Below are 27,362 nucleotides of genomic sequence, written 5' to 3' on the forward strand. Positions count from 1 at the left end.
CTGCACATGCGCAGTGTGAGGAGGCACAGCCGAGGCTGCACATGTGCAGTGTGAGGAGGCACAGGCTGCACATGCGCAGTGTAAAGAGGAGCAGCCAGGGCTGCACATGCGCAGTGTAAGGAGGCACAGCCGGGGCTGCACATGCGCAGTGTAAGGAGGCACAGCGGGGGATGCACATGCACAGTGTAAGGAGGCACAGCCAGGGCTGCACTTGCGCAGTGTAAGGAGGAGCAGCCGGGGCTGCACATGCGCAGTGTAAAGAGGAGCAGCCAGGGCTGCACATGCGCAGTGTAAGGAGGCACAGGGGGGCTGCACATGCACAGTGTGAGGAGACACAGCCGGGGCTGCACATGTGCAGTGTAAGGAGGCACAGCGGGGGCTGCACATGCTCAGTGTAAAGAGGAAAAGCCAGGGCTGCACATGCTCAGTGTAAGGAGGCACAACGGGGGCTGCACATGCGCAGTGTAAAGAGGAAAAGCCAGGGCTGCACATGCTCAGTGTAAGGAGGCACAACGGGGGCTGCACATGCGCAGTGTGAGGAGACACAGCCGGGGCTGCACATGCACATTGTAAGGAGACACAGCCGGGGCTGCACATGCGCAGTGTAAGGAGGCACAGCGGGGGCTGCACATGCGCAGTGTAAGGAGGCACAGCCGGGGCTGCACATGCGCAGTGTAAGGAGGCACAGCCGGGGCTGCACATGCGCAGTGTAAGGAGGCACAGCCGGGGCTGCACATGCGCAGTGTAAGGAGACACAGCCGGGGCTGCACATGCGCAGTGTAAAGAGGAGCAGCCAGGGCTGCACATGCGCAGTGTGAGGAGACACAGCCGGGGCTGCACATGCACAGTGTAAGGAGGCACAGCGGGGGCTGCACATGCACAGTGTAAAGAGGAGCAGCCAGGGCTGCACATGCGCAGTATAAGGAGGCACAGCCGGGGCTGCACATGCGCAGTATACGGAGGAGCAGCCGGGGCTGCACATGTGCAGTGTGAGGAGGCACAGCCAGGGCTGCACATGCACAGTGTAAAGAGGAGCAGCCAGGGCTGCACATGCTCAGTGTAAGGAGGCACAGCGGAGGCTGCACATGCGCAGTGTGAGGAGGCACAGCCGAGGCTGCACATGTGCAGTGTGAGGAGGCACAGGCTGCACATGCGCAGTGTAAAGAGGAGCAGCCAGGGCTGCACATGCGCAGTGTAAGGAGGCACAGCCGGGGCTGCACATGTGCAGTGTGAGGAGGCACAGGCTGCACATGCACAGTGTAAGGAGGCACAGCGGAGGCTGCACATGCGCAGTGTGAGGAGGCACAGCCGAGGCTGCACATGTGCAGTGTGAGGAGGCACAGGCTGCACATGCGCAGTGTAAAGAGGAGCAGCCAGGGCTGCACATGCGCAGTGTAAGGAGGCACAGCCGGGGCTGCACATGCGCAGTGTAAGGAGGCACAGCGGGGGATGCACATGCACAGTGTAAGGAGGCACAGCCAGGGCTGCACTTGCGCAGTGTAAGGAGGAGCAGCCGGGGCTGCACATGCGCAGTGTAAAGAGGAGCAGCCAGGGCTGCACATGCGCAGTGTAAGGAGGCACAGGGGGGCTGCACATGCACAGTGTGAGGAGACACAGCCGGGGCTGCACATGTGCAGTGTAAGGAGGCACAGCGGGGGCTGCACATGCTCAGTGTAAAGAGGAAAAGCCAGGGCTGCACATGCTCAGTGTAAGGAGGCACAACGGGGGCTGCACATGCGCAGTGTAAAGAGGAAAAGCCAGGGCTGCACATGCTCAGTGTAAGGAGGCACAACGGGGGCTGCACATGCGCAGTGTGAGGAGACACAGCCGGGGCTGCACATGCACATTGTAAGGAGGCACAGCCGGGGCTGCACATGCGCAGTGTAAGGAGGCACAGCGGGGGCTGCACATGCGCAGTGTAAGGAGGCACAGCGGGGGCTGCACATGCGCAGTGTAAGGAGGCACAGCCGGGGCTGCACATGCGCAGTGTAAGGAGGCACAGCCGGGGCTGCACATGCGCAGTGTAAGGAGGCACAGCCGGGGCTGCACATGCGCAGTGTAAGGAGACACAGCCGGGGCTGCACATGCGCAGTGTAAAGAGGAGCAGCCAGGGCTGCACATGCGCAGTGTGAGGAGACACAGCCGGGGCTGCACATGCACAGTGTAAGGAGGCACAGCGGGGGCTGCACATGCACAGTGTAAAGAGGAGCAGCCAGGGCTGCACATGCGCAGTATAAGGAGGCACAGCCGGGGCTGCACATGCGCAGTATACGGAGGAGCAGCCGGGGCTGCACATGTGCAGTGTGAGGAGGCACAGCCAGGGCTGCACATGCGCAGTGTAAAGAGGAGCAGCCAGGGCTGCACATGTGCAGTGTGAGGAGGCACAGCCGGAGCTGCACATGCGCAGTGTAAGGAGGCACAGCCGGGGCTGCACATGCACAGTGTAAGGAGGCACAGCCGGGGCTGCACATGCGCAGTGTAAGGAGGAGCAGCCGGGGCTGCACATGCACAGTGTAAGGAGGCACAGCCAGGGCTGCACATGCACAGTGTAAGGAGGCACAGCCAGGGCTGCACATGCGCAGTGTAAAGAGGAGCAGCCAGGGCTGCACATGTGCAGTGTGAGGAGGCACAGCCGGGGCTGCACATGCTCAGTGTAAGGAGGTACAGCCGGGGCTGCACATGCGCAGTGTAAGGAGGCACAGCCGGGGCTGCACATGCGCAGTGTAAGGAGGCACAGCCGGGGCTGCACATGCGCAGTGTAAGGAGGCACAGCCGGGGCTGCACATGCGCAGTGTAAGGAGACACAGCCGGGGCTGCACATGCGCAGTGTAAAGAGGAGCAGCCAGGGCTGCACATGCGCAGTGTGAGGAGACACAGCCGGGGCTGCACATGCACAGTGTAAGGAGGCACAGCGGGGGCTGCACATGCACAGTGTAAAGAGGAGCAGCCAGGGCTGCACATGCGCAGTATAAGGAGGCACAGCCGGGGCTGCACATGCGCAGTATACGGAGGAGCAGCCGGGGCTGCACATGTGCAGTGTGAGGAGGCACAGCCAGGGCTGCACATGCGCAGTGTAAAGAGGAGCAGCCAGGGCTGCACATGTGCAGTGTGAGGAGGCACAGCCGGAGCTGCACATGCGCAGTGTAAGGAGGCACAGCCGGGGCTGCACATGCACAGTGTAAGGAGGCACAGCCGGGGCTGCACATGCGCAGTGTAAGGAGGAGCAGCCGGGGCTGCACATGCACAGTGTAAGGAGGCACAGCCAGGGCTGCACATGCGCAGTGTAAAGAGGAGCAGCCAGGGCTGCACATGTGCAGTGTGAGGAGGCACAGCCGGGGCTGCACATGCTCAGTGTAAGGAGGTACAGCCGGGGCTGCACATGCGCAGTGTAAAGAGGAGCAGCCAGGGCTGCACATGCACAATGTAAGGAGGCACAGCCAGGGCTGCACATGCGCAGTGTAAAGAGGAGCAGCCAGGGCTGCACATGTGCAGTGTGAGGAGGCACAGCCGGAGCTGCACATGCGCAGTGTAAAGAGGAGCAGCCAGGGCTGCACATGTGCAGTGTGAGGAGGCACAGCCCGGGCTGCACATGCTCAGTGTAAGGAGGCACAGCCGGGGCTGCACATGCGCAGTGTAAAGAGGAGCAGCCAGGGCTGCACATGTGCAGTGTGAGGAGGCACAGCCGGAGCTGCACATGCGCAGTGTAAGGAGGCACAGCCGGGGCTGCACATGCACAGTGTAAGGAGGCACAGCCGGGGCTGCACATGCGCAGTGTAAGGAGGAGCAGCCGGGGCTGCACATGCACAGTGTAAGGAGGCACAGCCAGGGCTGCACATGCACAGTGTAAGGAGGCACAGCCAGGGCTGCACATGCGCAGTGTAAAGAGGAGCAGCCAGGGCTGCACATGTGCAGTGTGAGGAGGCACAGCCGGGGCTGCACATGCTCAGTGTAAGGAGGTACAGCCGGGGCTGCACATGCGCAGTGTAAGGAGGCACAGCCGGGGCTGCACATGCGCAGTGTAAGGAGGCACAGCCGGGGCTGCACATGCGCAGTGTAAGGAGGCACAGCCGGGGCTGCACATGCGCAGTGTAAGGAGACACAGCCGGGGCTGCACATGCGCAGTGTAAAGAGGAGCAGCCAGGGCTGCACATGCGCAGTGTGAGGAGACACAGCCGGGGCTGCACATGCACAGTGTAAGGAGGCACAGCGGGGGCTGCACATGCACAGTGTAAAGAGGAGCAGCCAGGGCTGCACATGCGCAGTATAAGGAGGCACAGCCGGGGCTGCACATGCGCAGTATACGGAGGAGCAGCCGGGGCTGCACATGTGCAGTGTGAGGAGGCACAGCCAGGGCTGCACATGCGCAGTGTAAAGAGGAGCAGCCAGGGCTGCACATGTGCAGTGTGAGGAGGCACAGCCGGAGCTGCACATGCGCAGTGTAAGGAGGCACAGCCGGGGCTGCACATGCACAGTGTAAGGAGGCACAGCCGGGGCTGCACATGCGCAGTGTAAGGAGGAGCAGCCGGGGCTGCACATGCACAGTGTAAGGAGGCACAGCCAGGGCTGCACATGCGCAGTGTAAAGAGGAGCAGCCAGGGCTGCACATGTGCAGTGTGAGGAGGCACAGCCGGGGCTGCACATGCTCAGTGTAAGGAGGTACAGCCGGGGCTGCACATGCGCAGTGTAAAGAGGAGCAGCCAGGGCTGCACATGCACAATGTAAGGAGGCACAGCCAGGGCTGCACATGCGCAGTGTAAAGAGGAGCAGCCAGGGCTGCACATGTGCAGTGTGAGGAGGCACAGCCCGGGCTGCACATGCTCAGTGTAAGGAGGCACAGCCGGGGCTGCACATGCGCAGTGTAAAGAGGAGCAGCCAGGGCTGCACATGCGCAGTGTAAGGAGGCACAGCCAGGGCTGCACATGCACAGTGTAAGGAGGCGCAGCTGGGGTCTGCACATGCACAGTGTAAGGAGGCACAGCCGGGGCTGCACATGCGCAGTGTAAGGAGGCACAGCCGGGGCTGCACATGCGCAGTGTAAGGAGGAGCAGCCGGGGCTGCACATGTGCAGTGTTAGGAGGCACAGCCGGGGCTGCACATGCGCAGTGTAAGGAGGAGCAGCCGGGGCTGCACATGCGCAGTGTAAGGAGGAGCAGCCGGGGTCTGCACATGCACAGTGTAAGGAGGCACAGCCAGGGCTGCACATGCGCAGTGTAAGGAGGCACAGCCGGGGCTGCACATGCGCAGTGTAAGGAGGAGCAGCCGGGGCTGCACATGCGCAGTGTAAGGAGGAGCAGCCGGGGTCTGCACATGCACAGTGTAAAGAGGCACAGCCAGGGCTGCACATGCGCAGTGTAAGAAGGCACAGCCAGGGCTGCACATGCGCAGTGTAAAGAGGAGCAGCCAGGGCTGCACATGCGCAGTGTAAGGAGGCACAGCCGGGGTCTGCACATGCACAGTGTAAGGAGGCACAGCCAGGGCTGCACATGCGCAGTGTAAGGAGGAGCAGCCAGGGATGCACATGCACAGTGTAAGGAGGCACAGCCGGGGTCTGCACATGCACAGTGTAAGGAGGCACAGCCGGGGCTGCACATGCGCAGTGTAAGTAGGCACAGCCGGGGTCTGCACATGCACAGTGTAAGGAGGCACAGCCAGGGCTGCACATGCGCAGTGTAAGGAGGAGCAGCCAGGGATGCACATGCACAGTGTAAGGAGGCACAGCCAGGGCTGCACATGCGCAGTGTAAAGAGGAGCAGCCAGGGCTGCACATGCGCAGTGTAAGGAGGCACAGCCGGGGTCTGCACATGCACAGTGTGAGGAGGCACAGCCAGGGCTGCACATGTGCAGTGTAAGGAGGAACAGCCGGATCGGCACATGCGCAGTATACGGAGGAGCAGCCAGGGTTCCACATTCGCAGTGTAAGGAAGCACAGCTGGGGCTGCACATGCGCAGTGTGAGGAGGAGCAGCTGGGGCTGCAGATGCACAGTATACAGAGGAGAAGTCGGGGCCGCACATGCGCAGTGTCGGGAGGATATCAGGGGTTGGTGTAGTGGGATATTGGGAGTCAGTGTTGGAAAGATATCGGGACAGGGGCGTAACAATAGACCCTGCAAGGGATGCCTCTGCAGGGGACCCAGAAGCCACAGGGGGCCTGTGGGGGGAAAAGTTTGAGAGACTGACAAACTAAGGGCATGGAGAGAAAAAACGTATTCGGCTCTCGCACCATTGTTATATTGACTGCATGTTTCTACATAGATAAGGAATCATACACACTTTGGAATTTGTACACTGTCCCTGCTCCCTAGGGTTCGTAAAAAAACATCTGTCTCACACTACAGAAAAGTTCTGATGACTTAATGTACAACTTTACAAACAAAGGAGTCACAGATTAAAAAAAAGGTGTAGGCTGTCCCTATTCAGCAATCAGGGATATCAGGGGTCGGTGTTTGGGGGATATCGGGGGGGGGGGGGGATATCAGGGGTCGGTGTTTGGGGGATATCTGGTGTCAGGAACTGGCCCAAAGGTAAGCCTGCAGAGAGAGTTCCTAGACTGGGGTTTTTTCTTTTTTGACCAGATCGAGAGGGGAAGCAGTCTTATTCAAGCTAACACAAGGCTGTCACCTCTCAACAACACTTCACTCTGCCACCACTAGCAGCTGCTAGACACTTTGACAATCCCCACTCTGCTTTCGAGCGGCCTACACTCAGACTGGTGTTTCAGTATGTTGGGTCAGCTGCGCGCTTAGGCCAAAATACGGGAACGCCACAGACACACGAAATCTCACACAGTAGCGGTGTACAAACCGAGCATCCAATCAGACACTGAACTTGCAACACAAATTACACTGCAGTCTCTCTCTAGGAATGCGAGCTCTGCTAGTACATCAGAAGTCAGGCTTATTAAATAAATATTTAATATTCCAAAAAGTGGAACAGTGCAGAAAGAAACATATACGTATTCAACGAAGGACTGGCACCACACAAGGTAAGTATAGCTCTTTAAGGTTTTATTGATGCAGACATGACTACAACAACAAACAGTTGTTTCGGCCTCCTCTGACCTTTCTCAAGTTGTAAAATGGTCATATAAAACATCCTATGTCAAACACACACATTTATAGGACAAAATCCACCCCTCAGGTGAAACCCTTGACCAATCACAAGAAGCAAATAAAGGAGGACCTGATGGGAGACTAATATGCCCAAAACGGACCAATAAGTACTGCATGTTTAAAATCAAACTCACCAATCAGGTGGGCAGGAGGGGTCCCCGCTGTAGGCAGCCAGCGTGAGGGCAAATGCGAGGGCCAGCGTGAGGGCGCATCATAGCTCCATATCCGCCGCCTCCATCCACGGAAGCGAGCGGTATGGCGTCCGAGTCATGTGACAGAGTCACATGACTCAGTCAGCTGATAGACCATAAGCCAATCCTGTGCGCCCCAACCGTCACACAGCCCATGCATCATCACAGTAGGTGGTGCTAGAGCGGCCACAAGCGTTGCCTTAGCAACATAAACATAACAAATACACACAGACCGCAGCACTCACCATACTGCTGCGTGGTTAAAGGGGAACACCTCTTGCTCTCCAATTGCGTCCTGTGCAGGTCTGAAAATTAAAACAAAGCAAAAAGCATATTAAAACCACAAAGTGCCAATACTATACTATATATAACAGAGATGCACAGTCAAGTCACCCATAATTTTAAATACAGAATCCCAAGTCAAGCTCACGATTGAGCCCTGCCTTCCCCATAGCATCCATTCACCTAATCCAGCCCGCCTCGCTACGTAAGAGTTCTTTAGTTCTATCTCCTCCTCTCCAATTTGGTGGGACCCCATCTATGGCCATCACTCTAAGCTGAGAAACACTATGCCCACCAGATTTGAAGTGTTCTGCCACTGCCTGCCCTGCCGCGCCATGTCTGATGGCTGATTTATGCGCAGAAATCCTCATCTTGAGACACTGTGTAGTCATACCAATATAAACAAAGCTACATGGACATTTAAGTAGATATACCACATGGTTAGAATCACACGTATAATGTCCCCTGATATGATACACAGTGCCCAAGGTGGGATGCAAAAAGGTGTTACCACGTATAACACTATTGCACATATGGCAGGACAGGCAGGGGAACATCCCAATTCTAGTCGTATGAGGCTGAATTTGAGGTGCCGATTTAATCCGCAATTTATCTCGTAACGTCGGCGCACGGCGAAATGACATCATAGGAGGAAACCTAAACTCAGGCACCGTAGGGAAACCGTCCCTCAACAGGTGCCAATATCGACGTACCGTTCTTGCCACCACGTCACTGCAAATATTATACGTCGAAACGAAGGGTATACGTGGTACACCCTTCAAACGACGACCTTGAGAACGTTTCTTATAACCCAAAACCTCCATAGGATAACCTCTAGAACGAAATTTCTCACAGAGTTCATCCCTGCGATCGGCAGGTCTTTCAGGCTCACTTACAATCCTATCCACCCTCGAAAACTGACTTCCAGGAATCCCATCCTTCACACCACCAGGGTGGAAGCTCCCATAGTGGAGGGTGGAATTCCTGTCCGTCAGCTTCGTATACAAATTGGTGGATATAGTCCCATTGCTGTAACACAATAAAACATCAAGAAAGGGTAACTGTCCCGTGTCCCAATTTGCCGCCAATTTTATAGCCGGACACTGTTGATGTACTGTATCAATAAATCTATCCAATGTATCACGTGGCCCCCTCCATATGCAAAATACGTCATCTATGTATCGCCACCAGCACAAAGCGTGCTGGCGAAACAAGGGGTTCAAGTAGACAAAGGTCTCCTCGTATAACCCCATAAAAAGGTTTGCATAGGAGGGGGCCACATTGGAACCCATAGCAGTGCCTCGTAATTGGCCAAAGAACCGCCCTTCAAACACAAAATAATTTTCTTTAAGAACAATTTCAAGTAGCTTAATCAAAAACCTGCGTTGGGGGGAGGTACAATCCGATTGTGTCATAAGGTACCAGTCTACCGCCTCTACACCCCCATCATGTGGGATGGAGGTGTAGAGGCTCTCGACATCCAGAGTGACCAATGACACATCCCCCTCAAGAGATGGCAAAGCACTCAATTTGTTCAAAAACATACCCGTGTCTCGTAGATAGGACTCCAGAGACTGCACCATGGGTTGGAGAAGCTTATCCAAATATTGTGCCAATGGGACAAAGACCGATCCCACTCCCGCCACAATAGGCCGTCCAGGAGGTCGTTGTAGCGTTTTATGTATTTTGGGAAGAACATATATATGTGGCGTAGTGGGATTGGTCTTCTGCAAAAACTTGAACAAAGGTTCATCAATAATGTCTAAAGCCTCTCTCAATACTCCCAATATGTGTCTCTGGATCCTGGGTAAGGGGTCACATTGTAATTCCACATATACACTGCTGTCAGACAACTGTCTACCGATCTCCCCAATATACTGGTCCCGGTCTATTACAACAACAGCTCCACCCTTATCCGCAGGGCACACAACAATATAATTATTAACTTACTATTCAAGCTAACACAAGGCTGTCACCTCTCAACAACACTTCACTCTGCCACCACTAGCAGCTGCTAGACACTTTGACAATCCCCACTCTGCTTTCGAGCGGCCTACACTCAGACTGGTGTTTCAGTATGTTGGGTCAGCTGCGCGCTTAGGCCAAAATACGGGATCGCCACAGACACACGAAATCTCACACAGTAGCGGTGTACAAACCGAGCATCCAATCAGACACTGAACTTGTAACACAAATTACACTGCAGTCTCTTTCTAGGAATGCGAGCTCTGCTAGTACATCAGAAGTCAGGCTTATTAAATAAAGATTTAATATTCCAAAAAGTGGAACAGTGCAGAAAGGAACATATACAAAATATTTACAAAAAACACAGTAAAAACTACAAAAGCACACCACAAGACAGTTTGCAAAGATAAAAACGGGAATCAAAAGAGATATTGAACGTTTACCAGCGCAAAGGTCCAACTTGGTCGTGGAAGGAAACGGGTTCTGATCAGGAATCAGGGACCTCTCTAGCTCAGCGCTACCTTCAGGAGAATACAAGTTCTGAATCTTCCATGCTGACTTTTATAGGAAGGTGCATAGCCTTAGGCTATCCAATGTTCAGATCCAGAATTAATCTAATTTCCTCAGATTGTGACAGCACCGTTTTCAGAGACCTCTATAAGATCCTCGCTAGCTGTGATATGCAAATTCCCAAGGTTCCTGTTCCGCTTTTACCTTCCAGACTGAGTCTAGACAGTCCAATTGTATTTTTTTAACAAAAGGTGGCTGTATAGACTTCAAAGTAATGCAAACACCTCCAGCACATCAGACTATATTCAGGACAACTGGTTGGGCAATTATCTAATTAACCATTTCCTTGCTGGAGGCTAGGTAAATATTTCCTAATTCAATGTCCAGGTGTATTTGGGCTATTCAGCTTAACTGGTTTATTCAAATTAGATTCACAGCCCCTTTCCTGAGACTTGCAAATTTACCATTTCCAGGTGACACTTAGGGCCCGCTTCCACTAGCGCGGGAATCGGGCCGAATCTGCAGAGTTTCCCCGCAGGCAAATCGCACGGGGAAACTCTTCCATAAGGAAGTATAGCGACGCCAGCCGAATCGCTTGTGCTAGAGATTCGGCCGGCATCTCCATTCGAAATGGTGCTGTGAATCCCATAGCCGTGCATGGCACGTGCATGGCGTCGCCGCAGACCCGGAAGTGCAGACGCATGCAGCACAACTGGAAATGGGCCCTTATTTCAAAACCCGCAGCCAGACTGGCTTCTAACAGACATACACATTTGAGATAATGCACAACAGACAATGGCTTCCACGAGATACAAGTTCAAAAATGGCTGCTATATTATCACACCTCCCCTTTTCAAAATGGCGTACGGCAGATGATTACCACGAATCGCCTTGCCAGCGCCTACACTGCCAGCCTGGCCTGGTGGGGTAACTCCTTAGCATCCTCAGGAGGGTTCACCACCTGGCAGTTAGCTCCAAGCTACACTGCTGGACAACTAGGCCATGTTGCTGCAATGTGCCATTTCTCCTGGCAACCTGACGTAACCAACCAGGTGGATTATGGTCAGTGACGACCGTGAATTCGCGACCATAGAGATGGTGCCGCAACTGGTGAAGGGTCTATACAGTCACTTTCTCTATAGTGGCTGGAGATACTTCCGTGTCCTCTTGGGAAACCGTTAACTGCTGTACTGCCCCTTCCACATCAGACGGCTCTGGGGAATTAACCCCTACAAGGTTTGCCTTGTTCCCAGTACACCCTCACTTTGTCATCCTCAGCCGGTGGCCTGTTAGACAACCTCCTGAGCTCCTGTAGGCTGTTATCAACTGGAACAGCCTCAGAGAACTCAGGGCTGTCTGCCACAGGTACCAGGGAGGCTGCAAACTGGTAGGCCTCTAGGCCCTAAGGTCCAAGTTCTGAAGTTGAAGGTCCCGACCCGGCACCATAGCCCCTCCAGTGGACAATCCCTCTGCTGTAGACCCGCTAGCACTGCTGGTTATCACTGCAGCTGAGGGAGTGTCCGCATTACCTATATCATCGCTCATCAAATTACACTTGATCTCAAAATGTAAAAACCCGCAGCCAGACTGGCTTCTAACAGACATACACATAAGATAATGCACAGCAGACAATGAAAAAATATGGCTTCCACGAGATACAAGTTCAAAAATGGCTGCTATATTATCACATCTCAGGTTGGTGTTTGTGGATATCAGGGGTTGGTGTCAGGATATTGGGAGTCAGTGTCGGGACGGGAGCATATAGGGGGTCAGTGTCGGGAGGATATCGGGAGTCAGTGTTGGTGGGATATCAAGAGTCAGTGTTGGAAGGATATCGGAAGTCAGTGTTGGTGGGATATCGAGAGTCAGTGTGTGATGATTTGCTCAGCTGCCTGTACAGGCAGGCAGCCTTTTGACCATTGTGTAGGTTTGCATGCTGCAGGACTCTGGAAAGAAGAGCTTCTGTCAGTTTTGCAGCTTGTGCTTGCTGAGGAATTTGCATACGTTGTCATGCAAATTGCCTGGCCACATTTATTGGAGGCGTGTACTATAAGTACTATGTGTTTCCCACAATGCTTGGCTGTTCATAAGGAGTCTTCCTCTGAAACACTCTGGAGAGTGTCAGCCATGCTCTTTGTTTGAAGATCAGCTTAGAGTAATTCCTGGAAACTGTGCTAGGCAGGTTCCCAAGTGCAGTTAGGATTGTTTTTCTGTTTTGTTTGTCTGTTGCGATTGTCTTGTCCCAACGGTGGTCGACAGGAAATCGTTCTGAACTCTGTTCTTGGAGCATAGCTGGTACAGCGGTTGCTACCAGCTATCTCTTCTGTTCTGCCTCTCTGGATCGCACTAGCATCCTGCGCTAGTGCTGTGGATCCTTCTGTTCTGTTACTCTGTCCCTGGTTTGCACTCGCTTCGCGCTAGTGCTGTGGATCCTTCTGTTCTGCCTCTCTGGATCGCACTAGCATCCTGCGCTAGTGCTGTGGATCCTTCTGTTCTGTTACTCTGTCCCTGGATCGCACTCGCTTCGCGCTAGTGCTGTGGATCCTTCTGTTCTGCCTCTCTGGATCGCACTAGCATCCTGCGCTAGTGCTGTGGATCCTTCTGTTCTGCTACTCTGTACCTGGATCACACTCGCTTCGCGCTAGTGCTGTGGATCCTTCTGTTCTGTCTACCTGGATCGCGCTAGCCACTTTCGCTAGTGCTGTGGATCCTTCTGTTCTGTCTACCTGGATCGCGCTAGCCACTTTCGCTAGTGCTGTGGATCCAATCTCTCGCTTGTCCCTGTTTTCGTGTGTCTGTCTTGTCTGCTATGATCGCTTGCTGGAGGCTCGGTGAGGTTACCGTTAAGCAAGCGCTCGCGTCCTCTGTTTCATGTTTGTCTGTCGATGGTTAGTTAGGCGTGCTTGTTCTATTGTGCTTATCACGTGGAGACCGCGCATAACCGCGTGCACTGTTGCGAATGAGTGCGGTGTTCGCGGTTAGCTAGCGTTTGTTATTTTCCGTATCTCCTCATTGTATTATTTGCTGTGCCTTTGCTACTCTCGTGCTCCGCCTTGCTGTAGCCTTGTGTCACGTCTGGCGATCGCGTTCCTATTTCATATCTGCTGTTGGGTGTGCACTGTCGCGGGGTGGCGACTAGGTTGGTGCACACACATACAAACCTGTCCCTTTGCTCGTTCTCATTCGCAATCGATTCTCTTGCGATTGCGTTCTGCGCTTCGTACAATTCCTGTCTGGCATTTGTGGAGGTACAGAGGATTGGTTCCTCTGCACTCCCCAGCGCCATCTGCCGACAGGAATTTCCCTCTACGGGTGCGTAGCACCTTTTGCTGGGTGCCTGCAATTATACGCTTGTGGAGGATTTCCGCCGTATCAGCGCACGCATTGTGCGCTGATCACGGAGGAAGTTCCACAATCGTTACACAGTGTTGGTGGGATATCAGGATTCAGTGTCGGGACAGGAGCATATAGGGGTCAGTGTCGGGAGGATATAGGGAGTCAGTGTCGGGGGATATAGGGTGTCAGTGTCGGGGGATATCGGGAGTCAGTGTCAGGGGATATCGGGAGTCAGTGTCGGGAGGATATCGGGAGTCAGTGTCAGGGGTAGAGTTGGGCCGAACCTCCGATTTTAGGTTCGCGAACCTGGTTCGCGAACTTCCGCGGAAGGTTCGGTTCGCGTTAAAGTTCGCGAACCGCAATAGACTTCAATAAGGATGCGAACTTTGAAAAAAAAAAATAATTATGCTGGCCACAAAAGTGATGGAAAAGATGTTTCAAGGGGTCTAACACCTGGAGGGGGGCATGGCGGAGTGGGATACATGCCAAAAGTCCCCGGAAAAAATCTGGATTTGACGCAAAGCAGTGTTTTAAGGGCAGAAATCACATTGAATGCTAAATGACAGGCCTAAAGTGCTTTCAAACATCTTGCATGTGTATACATCAATCAGGTAGTGTAATTAAGGTACTGCTTCACACTGACACACCAAACTCACCGTGTAACGCACCGCAAACAGCTGTTTGTGTAGTGACGGCCGTGCTTTACTGGTGCGCACCATGGCGAGAGTGCAGGTTTTGGTGGCTTTACAACCCATATGGTCGCCTGGCTGATGTAGCTGAATGACAGAACAGTGACTGTCCAGCTGATCAAATTTGGTCTGACCACAATGAGGCAACGACCTTATTATCGTGGGTGTGCCCCCCGAGACACTCATCTAGGCGCCGGTCATTGCTTCATTGTGATACGCAAGCCCCTTCACCACGGCAAGGTAATGATCACGAAGGGGAATGGGCGCATGTACATGCCTTTTCTTTTGTTGTTGCAGCTGCCCGCAGTGCAGCCAGAAAAATTAGGCAGTCATGTACACGCACCAGAAAAATTATTACAGCGGCCGCTGCTAGCAGCGGCCTAAAAAATTCAGCAATCCGCCTGGAGTCCCGGACCCTGTTGGTGGTGGCGGAGAAGGTAGTCAAGCGGCCTGCAGGCAGACATGCTGTGTGGAGGGACTGGGAGCGACTTAGTCTTCTTGGGGCAGGCCAGGCAGCCAGTCACACGGCGTGCAGGCAGAGATGCTGTGTGTGCGGGGACTGACTTAGTCTTGGGGCGGGCAGCAGCCCTCCGGGATCCATGCCTCATTCATTTTGATAAAGGTGAGGTACTTAACACTTTTGTGACTTAGGCGACTTCTCTTCTCTGTGACAATGCCTCCAGCTGCGCTGAAGGTCCTTTCTGACAGGACGCTTGCGGCAGGGCAGGAGAGAAGTTGGATGGCAAATTGGGACAGCTCTGGCCACAGGTCAAGCCTGCGCACCCAGTAGTTCAAGGGTTCCTCATCGCTGTTCACAGCAGTGTCTACATCCACACTTAAGGCCAGGTAGTCGGCTACCTGCCGTTCCAGGCGTTGGTGGAGGGTGGATCCGGAAGGGCTACGGCGAGGCGTTGGACTAAAGAACGTCCGCATGTCCGACATCACCATGAGATCGCTGGAGCGTCCTGTCTTTGACTGCGTGGACACGGGAGGAGGATTAGTGGCAGTGGTACCTTGCTGGCGTTGTGCCGTCACATCACCCTTAAAGGCATTGTAAAGCATAGTTGACAGCTGGTTCTGCATGTGCTGCATCCTTTCCACCTTCCGGTGAGTTGGTAACAGGTCTGCCACTTTGTGCCTGTCCTGAGGGTCTAGTAGTGTGGCCACCCAGTACAGCTCATTCCCCTTGAGGTTTTTTATACGGGGGTCCCTCAACAGGCAGGACAGCATAAAAGACGACATCTGCACAAAGTCGGATCCAGTACCCTCCATCTCCTCTTGCTCTTCCTCAGTGACGTCAGGTAAGTCAACCTCCTCCCCCCAGCCGCGAACAATACCACGGGAAGGTTGAGCAGCACAAGCCCCTTGCGATGCCTGCTGAGGTTGTTCTCCTGCCGCTGTCCCCTCCTCCTCCTCCCCCAAAGAAACACCTTGCTCATCATCCTCTGAGTCTGACTCGTCTTCTGCACACGACTTCTCTTCTTCCTCCTCCTCCCCCCTCTGTGCTGCCGCAGGTGTTGAGGAAACAGCTGGGTCTGATGAAAATTGGTCCCATGCCTGTTCCTGCCGTAACGGTTCCTGGTCACGCTCATTCACAGCTTCATCCGCCACTCTACGCACAGCACGCTCCAAGAAGTAAGCGTAGGGAATTAAGTCGCTGATGGTGCCCTCACTGCGGCTCACCAGGTTGGTCACCTCCTCAAACGGCCGCATGAGCCTGCATGCATTTTTCATCAGTGTCCAGTTGTCGGGCCAGAACATCCCCATCTTCCCAGACTGTTTCATTCTACTGTAGTTGTAGAGGTACTGGGTCACGGCTTTCTTCTGTTCTAGCAGGCGGGAGAACATGAGCAGGGTCGAGTTCCAGCGAGTCGGGCTATCGCAAATGAGGCGTCTCACCGGCATGTTGTTTTTGCGCTGAATTTCCGCAAAGCGTGCCATGGCTGTGTAAGACCGCCTTAAATGCCCACAGAACTTCCTGGCCTGCTTCAGGACATTCGCTAAGCCAGGGTACTTTGCCACAAATCTTTGAACCACTAGATTTATGACATGTGCCATGCAGGGTATGTGTGTCAGCTTCTCCATATGCAAAGCGGCAAGCAGATTGCTGCCGTTGTCGCACACCACGTTGCCTATCTCCAGGTGGTGCGGGGTCAGCCACTCATCCACCTGTTTCTTAAGAGCAGCCAGGAGAGCTGCTCCAGTGTGACTCTCCGCTTTGAGACAAGACATGTCTAAGATGGCGTGACAGCGTCGTACCTGGCATGTAGCATAGGCCCTGCGGAGCTGGGGCTGTGTAGCTGGAGAGGAGAACTGCCACTCAGCCAAGGAGGAGGAGGACAGCGAAGAGCATGTAGCAGGAGGAGAGGAGGTGGCAGGAGGCCTGCCTGCAAGCTGTGGAGGTGTCACAATTTGGTCCGCTGCGCCCTGCTTGCCATCGTTCACCACCAGGTTCACCCAATGGGCTGTGTAGGTAATGTAGCGGCCCTGCCCGTGCTTGGCAGACCAGGCATCCGTGGTCAGGTGTACCCTTGACCCAACGCTCTTCGCAAGAGATGACACCACTTGCCTCTCAACTTCACGGTGCAGTTGGGGTATGGCCTTTCTCGAAAAATAAGTGCGGCCTGGCATCTTCCACTGCGGTGTTCCGATGGCCACAAATTTACGGAAGGCCTCAGAGTCCACCAGCCGGTATGGTAACAGCTGCCGAGCTAACAGTTCCGCCACGCCAGCTGTCAGACGCCGGGCAAGGGGGTGACTAGCCGAAATTGGCTTCTTCCGCTCAAACATTTCCTTCACGGACACCTGACTGCTGCTGTGGGCAGAGGAGCAGGAACCGCTCAAGGGCAGAGGCGGAGTGGAGGAGGGTGCCTGTGAAGGTGCAAGGGAGAAAGCGGCAGAAGCAGATAATGCACCTGATGGAGGAGGAAGAGGAGAAGGAGGGTGGCTTTGCTTTTGTGTGCTGCTGCTGCTTTTGCTCAGGTGGCCATCCCATTGCTGTTTGTGCCTTTTCTCCAGGTGCCTTCGTAAGGCACTTGTCCCTACGTGAGTGTTGGCCTTTCCACGGCTCAATTTTTGTTGGCAGAGCGAACAGATGGCTTTGGTCCGATCTGAGGCACACACATTAAAAAATTTCCACACCGCTGAGCCACCCTGGGATGTGGGCACTATGGGGACCTCAGCAGCTGATGCTGAAGGGCAAGTTTGCTGGCTGTACATAGGTGGCGATACATGGTGCCGGACTCTGCCACCAGCTGTTTCTGACGAAGAGCTGCCCCAGCTTCTTTCAGCAACTTCTCTCCTCCTACTACTCTCTGACTCCCCCTCTGAACTGTCCCCCTCTTCATCTCCTCTATAGGGAACATACAGAGGATCCCTATTACCGTCATCATCGTAGTCATCCTGCCCAGCTTCGCTTGCCTCAGACAAATCCAAACTTGCACCATCAGTAGGTCCTTCATCCTCCTGACACGTTACATCCATAGTGTTGCCGCGTAACTCAGACATATTAGCTGGTGAAAATTCATCTGGCTGTAACAACAATGGCTGTGCATCAGTGATTTCAACACTAAATAATTCTTGCGAAGTGTCAAATGCAGCGGAAGTGGTGCTAGTAGTAGCGCTGGTGGCTGAGCAAGATGAGGTGTTCTGTGTCGCTAAATACTCAACCACGTCCTGACAATCTTGGGAGGTGATGGGACGTGCCTTCTTCCGAGCACTGTACTGTGGGCCAGGTCCACACGAAATTACATTTACACGACCTCGCGCAGACCTGCCGGGTGGCCTTCCTCTGGCTCTGGCACTACCTCTTCCTCTACCTGTTTTGTCCATATCGGGTATGCACGGAGTGGTATATCACACTGTGTGCACTCACGTAGGTAGGTGGGTTCACTTAACTGCACAGGTATGCGCACTGATGCGGTGGGTTCACTAAACAGAACAGGTATACAGTGGCGGGTTCACAGAACAGGTATGCAGTGGCAGGTTCACTGAACACAACAGGTATGCAGTGGCGGGTTCACTGAACAGGTATACAGTGGCGGGTCCACTGAACAGAACAGGTATGCAGTGGCGGGTTCACTAAACAGAACAGGTATACAGTGGCGGGTTCACTGAACAGGTATACAGTGGCGGGTCCACTGAACAGAACAGGTATGCAGTGGCGGGTTCACTGAACAGGTATACAGTGGCGGGTCCACTGAACAGAACAGGTATGCAGTGGCGGGTTCACTAAACAGAACAGGTATACAGTGGCGGGTTCACTAAACAGAACAGGTATACAGTGGCGGGTTCACAGAACAGGTATGCAGTGGCAGGTTCACTGAACACAACAGGTATGCAGTGGCGGGTTCACTGAACAGGTATACAGTGGCGGGTCCACTGAACAGAACAGGTATGCAGTGGCGGGTTCACTGAACAGGTATACAGTGGCGGGTCCACTGAACAGAACAGGTATGCAGTGGCGGGTTCACTGAACAGGTATGCAGTGGTGGGTTCACAGAACAGGTATGCAGTGGTGGGTTCACAGCACAGGTATGCAGTGGTGGGTTCAATGAACAGGTATACAGTGGCGGGTCCACTGAACAGAACAGGTATGCAGTGGCAGGTTCACAGAACAGGTATGCAGTGGTGGGTTCACAGCACAGGTATGCAGTGGTGGGTTCACAGCACAGGTATGCAGTGGTGGGTTCACAGCACAGGTATGCAGTGGTGGGTTCACAGCACAGGTATGCAGTGGTGGGTTCACAGCACAGGTATGCAGTAGTGGGTTCACAGCACAGGTATGCAGTGGTGGGTTCACAAAACAGGTATGCAGCCAGACAGGAAAAAGTTAAGCCTAACTAATCTTTCCCTGAGAGACAGTCTGCAGCAGCTCGCCCTACTCTCACTAACGCAGGCAGCACACGAGTGACCGTAATGGCCGCCGCTGCCTGCCTTATATAAGAGGGGGTTGGGCTCCAGGGGCTAGTGTAGCCTAATTGGCTACACTGGGCCTGCTGACTGTGATGTAGAGGGTCAAAGTTGACCCTCCATGTGCATTATGGGGCGAACCGAACTTCCGCAAAGGTTCGCCTGCGGGACGCGAACGCGAACCACTGAAGTTCGCATGGAACCGTTCGCAGGCGAACCGTTCGGCCCAACTCTAGTCAGGGGATATCGGGAGTCAGTGTCGGGGGATATCTGGAGTCAGTGTTGGGGGATATCGGCAGTCAGTGTCGGTGGGATATCGAAAGTCAGTGTTGGGGGATATCGGGAGTCAGTGTCGGGGGATATCGGGAGTCAGTGTCGGGGGATATCGGGAGTCAGTGTCGGGGGATATCAGGAGTCAGTGTCGGGAGGATATCGGGAGTCAGTGTCGGGAGGATATCGGGAGTCGGTGTCAGGGGATATAGGTAGTCAGTGTCGGAAGGATATCGGGAGTCAGTGTCAGGGGATATCGGGAGTCAGTGTTGGTGGGATATCGGGAGTCAGTGTTGGTGGGATATCGGGAGTCAGTGTTGGTGGGATATCGGAAGTCAGTGTTGGTGGGATATCGGGAGTCAGTGTCGGGATATCGGAAGTCAGTGTCGGGGGATATCGGGAGTCAGTGTCGGGGGATATCGGGAGTCAGTGTCGGGATATCGGAAGTCAGTGTCGGGGGATATCGGGAGTCAGTGTCGGGAGGATATCGGGAGTCAGTGTCAGGGGATATCGGGAGTCAGTGTCGGGATATCGGGAGTCAGTGTCGGGATATCGGAAGTCAGTGTCGGGGGATATCGGGAGTCAGTGTCGGGGGATATCGGGAGTCAGTGTCGGGGGATATCGGGAATTAGTGTCGGGGGATATCGGGAGTCAGTGTCTGGAGGATATCGGGGGTCAGTGTCTTGAGCATATAGGGGGTCAGTGTCGGGATATCGGAAGTCAGTGTCGGGGGATATCGGGAGTCAGTGTCGGGGGATATCGGGAATTAGTGTCGGGGGATATCGGGAGTCAGTGTCGGGAGGATATAGGGGGTCAGTGTCGGGATATCGGAAGTCAGTGTCGGGGGATATCGGGAGTCAGTGTCGGGGGATATCGGGAATTAGTGTCGGGGGATATCGGGAGTCAGTGTCGGGAGGATATCGGGGGTCAGTGTCTTGAGCATATAGGGGGTCAGTGTCGGGAGGATATTGGGGGTCAGTGTCGGGAGGATATTGGGGGTCAGTGTCAGGAGGATATCGGGGGTAGGTGTGTGCAGCATATAGGGGGTCAGTGTCTGGAGGATATGGGGGGTCAGTGTCGGGAGGATATTGGGGGTCAGTGTCAGGAGGATATCGGGGGTAGGTGTGTGCAGCATATAGGTGGTCAGTGTCTGAAGGATATGGGGGATCAGTGTCGGGAGGATATTGGGGGTCAGTGTCGGGGGATATCGGGAATTAGTGTCGGGGGGAAATCGGGAGTCAGTGTCGGGAGGATATTGAGGGTCAGTGTCGGGAGGATATCGGGGGTAGGTGTGTGCAGCATATAGGGGGTCAGTGTCGGGAGGATATTGGGGGTCAGTGTCGGGAGGATATTGGGGGTCAGTGTCAGGAGGATATCGGGGGTAGGTGTGTGCAGCATATAGGGGGTCAGTGTCTGGAGGATATGGGGGGTCAGTGTCGGGAGGATATTGGGGGTCAGTGTCAGGAGGATATCGGGGGTAGGTGTGTGCAGCATATAGGTGGTCAGTGTCTGAAGGATATGGGGGATCAGTGTCGGGAGGATATTGGGGGTCAGTGTCGGGGGATATCGGGAATTAGTGTCGGGGGGAAATCGGGAGTCAGTGTCGGGAGGATATTGAGGGTCAGTGTCAGGAGGATATCGGGGGTAGGTGTGTGGAGCATATAGGTGGTCAGTGTCTGAAGGATATGGGGGGTCAGTGTCGGGAGGATATTGGGGGTCAGTGTCGGGAGGATATCGGGGGTAGGTGTGTGCAGCATATATGGGGTCAGTGTCGGGGGGGATATCGGGAGTGTCGGGGGATATCGGGAGTCAGTTACAGATATGTTGAAGTCAATGGTTAGGTTGCAAAATCTGATAGAGTTGCAAAAAATGTCACTACACCAGTCTGGGATCCCGGGGACACACACGAGGGGATATCGGGGGTCGGTGTGATGTGTGGAGGGGGGGAGGCTGGTGGATAGTGATGAGAGGTATATGGGGGGGCTGTATATACAGGTCTGGGGTCTCGGGGACACACACGGGGGGATATCGGAGTAATATCGGGCGGATATCGTGGCTCGGCGTCTCCTCTCGCCTCCTTTCCGGCAGGGAAAGGGTTTCTCCCAGGCTCCGCCCCTCGGCGCAGCTCCACCCAGTGGTGGGCGGGCCCAGGTGAGAGGCGAGGCCGCGGATTGGCCGCTCTCTCCCAGGTGCGCGCTCTCCGCCAGGCGGTGACGTAAAGCAGTGGGCGGGGCCTGGAGAGTGAGGCGGGGCTCCGGGGCGGAGTCTCGGCATTCACCATGAGAGCTCCGGAGTGGCGGCTGCTGTGGCTGTTCGTGCTGCCCGGTGAGTGCGGGGGAGGGGCGGGACTTACCGGGAGAGTGCGGGGGAGGAGGGAGGAGCTATGCTTCACTACTGACCCCCCGGGGGACCCCTGCTGAGATCACCCCTCTGTGTGCCGCACGCCCCTCCCCCTCTGTGTGGCCCCTCCCCCACCCTGCTTTGTGACTCTGTGCCTGCCTGCATGCCCCTCCCCCTCTTTGTACCCCATAGCTCCTCCCCATTGTCCTCTACACACCTCTATGTATGACTGTCCTACTGCCTTACTGCATGCCCCGCCCTCTCTATGCACCCCTGGCCCCTCCCCCATCGCCCTGTACACCCCCTGTGCCTGACTGCCCTACAGCCCTACTGCATGCCCCTCCCCTTTTATCTACCCCTGGCCCCTCCCCCATTGTCCTGTACACCCCCTATGCTCCACTACTGCCCTATGCTCCACTACTGCCCCATGCTCCACTACTGCCCCTGCCCAGTACTGACCCTGCTTTACCCCTCCCGACCCCAGGGTCTGCGCCCCTCGGTCCCCCAGGGTCTGCGCTCCTTGGTCCCCCAGGGCTTGCCCCTGCCCCCCAGGGTCTGCGGCCCCTTGGCCCCCCAGGGTCTGCGGCCCCTCGGCCCCCCAGGGTCTGCGGCCCCTCGGCCCCCCAGGGTCTGCGGCCCCTCGGCCCCCCAGGGTCTGCGCCCCTCGGCCCCCCAGGGTCTGCGCCCCTCGGCCCCCCAGGGTCTGCGCCCCTCGGCCCCCCAGGGTCTGCGCCCCTCGGCCCCCCAGGGTCTGCGCCCCTCGGCCCCCCAGGTCTGCGGCCCCTCGGCCCCCCAGGGTCTGCGCCCCTCCGTCCCCATCGCTTGCGTTTCTCCCCCAGGGTCTGTGCCCCTCCGTCCCCCAGGGTCTGCACCTGTACGTCTTCTGCACCTGTCTGTCCCCAGCATCTGCGCCCGTCCATCTCCTGCGTCTTGGCCCATCCATCTGCGCCTGTTCATCCCCTGCATCTGGGCCCCTCCATCCCCTGCGCCCCTTGGTGCCATGTACCCACGCCTGTTCGACTTTTAGAAAACACCCTAATTATTGTCACCCCCCCTTTGTCAACAGGTGACGTCTGGTTCCTTTACCTATTACACATCACAAAGTGAGCGCTCTGGTGTGTGTCTGCCTCATCCGCCCTTCTGCCCCACATAACTGCCCCTGACTGAGCTTCTGCCCCACATAACTGCCCCTGACTGAGCTTCTGCCCCACATAACTGCCACCACTGCCCTGTGTGAGCTTCTGCCACCACTGCCCCATCTGAGCTTCTGCCCCACATAACTGCCACCACTGCCCTGTGTGAGCTTCTGCCACCACTGCCCCATCTGAGCTTCTGCCCCACATAACTGCCACCACTGCCCCTGACGGAGCTTCTTCCTCCTCCTCCCTCTCATCCCACATAACTGCCCTGTCTGATCCTTTGCCCCCTGCTGTCCTCTGTTGCCCTCACACCTCACTATTGCCCCTCTTTATCCTCCAGTCTTCCTCCCTAGTGTCTCGGCCCTGTTCAACTCCCTTCCTACCCCCGCCAAGCACCCCCTCTGCTCTTTTCTCCCCTGAAGTGAGGTGTGACTTGGGGTACTTGTTGCCCTGTATGGCAGCTCTGTGATGATATGTCTGTGTTGCTTTGCATTGATAGTAATTATTGCTTTCATTTCCTTGTAGTGTCTGGTCTGGCTGTGATAGGTTAAAATAACGATCCTGTTATCTGCCCCTGGACTAGGCATATTTACCCCTAGTGAGCTGCCCCCGGGCTGTACAGGGCTGTGTGCTGGGCATATTTACCCCTAGCGAGCTGCCCCCGGGCTGTACAGGGCTGTATGCTAGGCATATTTACCCCTAGCGAGCTGCCCCCGGGCTGTACGGTGCTGTGTGCTGGGCATATTTACCCCTAGCGAGCTGCCCCCGGGCTGTACAGGGCTTTGTGCTGGGCATATTTTCCCCTAGCGAGCTGCCCCCGGGCTGTACAGGCTGTATGCTGGGCATATTTGCCCCTAGCGAGCTGCCCCCGGGCTGTACAGGCTGTATGCTGGGCATATTTGCCCCTAGCGAGCTGCCCCCGGGCTGTACAGGGCTGTGTGCTGGGCATATTTACCCCTAGCGAGCTGCCCCCGGGCTGTACAGGGCTGTGTGCTGGGCATATTTACCCCTAGCGAGCTGCCCCCGGGCTGTACAGGGCTGTGTGCTGGGCATATTTACCCCTAGTGAGCTGCCCCCAGGCTGTACAAAGCTGTATGCTGGGCATATTTGCCCCTAGCGAGCTGCCCCCGGGCTGTACAGGGCTGTGTGCTGGGCATATTTGCCCTTAGTGAGCTGCCCCGGGCTGTACAGGGCTGTGTGCTGGGCATATTTGCCCCTAGCAAGCTGCCCCGGGCTGTACAGGGCTGTGTGCTGGGCATATTTGCCCCTAGCAAGCTGCCCCGGGCTGTACAGGGCTGTGTGCTGGGCATATTTACCCCTAGTGAGCTGCCCCTGCACTGTACAGGGCTGTGTGCTGGGCATATTTACCCCTAGCGAGCTGCCCCTGGGCTGTACAGGGCTGTGTGCTGGGCATATTTACCCCTAGTGAGCTGCCCCCGGGCTGTACAGGGCTGTGTGCTGGGCATATTTACCCCTAGTGAGCTGCCCCCTGCACTGTACAGGGCTTTGTGCTGGGCATATTTACCCCTAGCGAGCTGCCCCTGGCTGTACGGTGCTGTGTGCTGGGCATATTTACCCCTAGCGAGCTTCTCCCTGCACTGTACAGGGCTTTGTGCTGGGCATATTTACCCCTAGCGAGCTGCCCCTGGGGTGTACAGGGCTGTGTGCTGGGCATATTTACCCCTAGTGAGCTGCCCCCGGGCTGTACAGGGCTGTGTGCTGGGCATATTTACCCCTAGCGAGCTGCCCCCTGCACTGTACAGGGCTTTGTGCTGGGCATATTTACCCCTAGCGAGCTGCCCCTGGGGTGTACAGGGCTGTGTGCTGGGCATATTTACCCCTAGTGAGCTGCCCCCGGGCTGTACAGGGCTGTGTGCTGGGCATATTTACCCCTAGCGAGCTGCCCCCTGCACTGTACAGGGCTGTGTGCTGGGCATATTTACCCCTAGCGAGCTGCCCCGGGCTGTACAGGGCTGTGTGCTGGGCATATTTACCCCTAGCGAGCTGCCCCCGGGCTGTACAGGGCTGTGTGCTGGGCATATTTACCCCTAGTGAGCTGCCCCCGGGCTGTACAGGGCTGTGTGCTGGGCATATTTGCCCTTAGTGAGCTGCCCCGGGCTGTACAGGGCTGTGTGCTGGGCATATTTGCCCCTAGCAAGCTGCCCCGGGCTGTACAGGGCTGTGTGCTGGGCATATTTACCCCTAGTGAGCTGCCCCCGGGCTGTACAGGGCTTTGTGCTGGGCATATTTACCCCTAGCGAGCTGCCCCCGGGCTGTACAGGGCTGTGTGCTGGGCATATTTACCCCTAGTGAGCTGCCCCCGGGCTGTACAGGGCTGTGTGCTGGGCATATTTACCCCTAGTGAGCTGCCCCCGGGCTGTACAGGGCTGTGTGCTGGGCATATTTACCCCTAGCGAGCTGCCCCCGGGCTGTACAGGGCTGTGTGCTGGGCATATTTGCCCCTAGTGAGCTGCCCCCGGGCTGTACAGGGCTGTGTGCTGGGCATATTTACCCCTAGCGAGCTGCTCCCTGCACTGTACAGGGCTGTGTGCTGGGCATATTTACCCCTAGCGAGCTGCCCCCGGGCTGTACAGGGCTGTGTGCTGGGCATATTTACCCCTAGCGAGCTGCTCTCTGCACTGTACAGGGCTGTGTGCTGGGCATATTTACCCCTAGCGAGCTGCCCCCTGCATTGTACAGGGCTGTGTGCTGGGCATATTTACCCCTAGCGAGCTGCCCCTGGGCTATACAGGGCTGTATGCTAGGCATATTTACCCCTAGCGAGCTGCCCCCGGGCTGTACAGGGCTGTGTGCTGGGCATATTTACCCCTAGTGAGCTGCCCCGGGCTGTACAGGGCTGTGTGCTGGGCATATTTACCCCTAGCGAGCTGCCCCCGGGCTGTACAGGGCTTTGTGCTGGGCATATTTACCCCTAGTGAGCTGCCCCCGGGCTGTACATGGCTGTGTGCTGGGCATATTTACCCCTAGCGAGCTGCCCCCGGGCTGTACAGGGCTGTGTGCTGGGCATATTTACCCCTAGCGAGCTGCCCCTGCACTGTACAGGGCTTTGTGCTGGGCATATTTACCCCTAGCGAGCTGCCCCCGGGCTGTACAGGGCTGTGTGCTGGGCATATTTACCCCTAGCGAGCTGCCCCCGGGCTATACAGGGCTGTGTGCTGGGCATATTTGCCCCTAGCGAGCTGCCCCGGGCTGTACAGGGCTGTGTGCTGGGCATATTTACCCCTAGCGAGCTGCCCCCGGGCTGTACAGGGCTGTGTGCTGGGCATATTTACCCCTAGCGAGCTGCCCCCGGGCTGTACAGGGCTGTGTGCTGGGCATATTTACCCCTAGCGAGCTGCCCCCGGGCTGTACAGAGCTGTGTGCTGGGCATATTTACCCCTAGCGAGCTGCCCCCGGGCTGTACAGGGCTGTGTGCTGGGCATATTTACCCCTAGCGAGCTGCCCCCGGGCTGTACAGGGCTGTGTGCTGGGCATATTTACCCCTAGTGAGCTGCCCCCGGGCTGTACAGGGCTGTGTGCTGGGCATATTTACCCCTAGTGAGCTGCCCCCGGGCTGTACAGGGCTGTGTGCTGGGCATATTTACCCCTAGTGAGCTGCCCCGGGCTGTACAGGGCTGTGTGCTGGGCATATTTACCCCTAGCGAGCTGCCCCCGGGCTGTACAGGGCTGTGTGCTGGGCATATTTACCCCTAGCGAGCTGCCCCTGCACTGTACAGGGCTTTGTGCTGGGCATATTTACCCCTAGCGAGCTGCCCCCGGGCTGTACAGGGCTGTGTGCTGGGCATATTTACCCCTAGCGAGCTTCTCCCTGCACTGTACAGGGCTGTGTGCTGGGCATATTTACCCCTAGTGAGCTGCCCCCGGGCTGTACAGGGCTGTGTGCTGGGCATATTTACCCCTAGCGAGCTGCCCCCTGCACTGTACAGGGCTTTGTGCTGGGCATATTTACCCCTAGCGAGCTGCCCCCGGGCTGTACAGGGCTTTGTGCTGGGCATATTTACCCCTAGTGAGCTGCCCCCGGGCTGTACATGGCTGTGTGCTGGGCATATTTACCCCTAGCGAGCTGCCCCCGGGCTGTACAGGGCTGTGTGCTGGGCATATTTACCCCTAGCGAGCTGCCCCCGGGCTGTACAGGGCTGTGTGCTGGGCATATTTACCCCTAGTGAGCTGCCCCCGGGCTGTACAGGGCTGTGTGCTGGGCATATTTACCCCTAGTGAGCTGCCCCGGGCTGTACAGGGCTGTGTGCTGGGCATATTTACCCCTAGCGAGCTGCCCCCGGGCTGTACAGGGCTGTGTGCTGGGCATATTTACCCCTAGCGAGCTGCCCCTGCACTGTACAGGGCTTTGTGCTGGGCATATTTACCCCTAGCGAGCTGCCCCCGGGCTGTACAGGGCTGTGTGCTGGGCATATTTACCCCTAGCGAGCTTCTCCCTGCACTGTACAGGGCTGTGTGCTGGGCATATTTACCCCTAGTGAGCTGCCCCCGGGCTGTACAGGGCTGTGTGCTGGGCATATTTACCCCTAGCGAGCTGCCCCCTGCACTGTACAGGGCTTTGTGCTGGGCATATTTACCCCTAGCGAGCTGCCCCCGGGCTG

The 27,362-nt window shown here is 56.0% G+C and overlaps 1 protein-coding gene across 1 annotated transcript in view; it reads left to right on the forward strand.

Annotated features, from left to right (window-relative positions):
- Positions 1-21,505: 21,505 nt before the first annotated feature.
- The window catches only part of PTGFRN (prostaglandin F2 receptor inhibitor), a 92,476-nt gene continuing 86,619 nt past the window's right edge, over positions 21,506-27,362 (forward strand). The window contains exon 1 of the mRNA XM_068271013.1: positions 21,506-21,589. Coding sequence (XP_068127114.1) covers positions 21,544-21,589 — 46 coding nt within the window. The 5' untranslated portion in view covers positions 21,506-21,543. The remainder of the gene's footprint in view (positions 21,590-27,362) is intronic.

This window comes from Hyperolius riggenbachi, chromosome 2 (assembly GCF_040937935.1).
Source record: "Hyperolius riggenbachi isolate aHypRig1 chromosome 2, aHypRig1.pri, whole genome shotgun sequence".
Lineage (NCBI taxonomy): Eukaryota > Metazoa > Chordata > Amphibia > Anura > Hyperoliidae > Hyperolius > Hyperolius riggenbachi.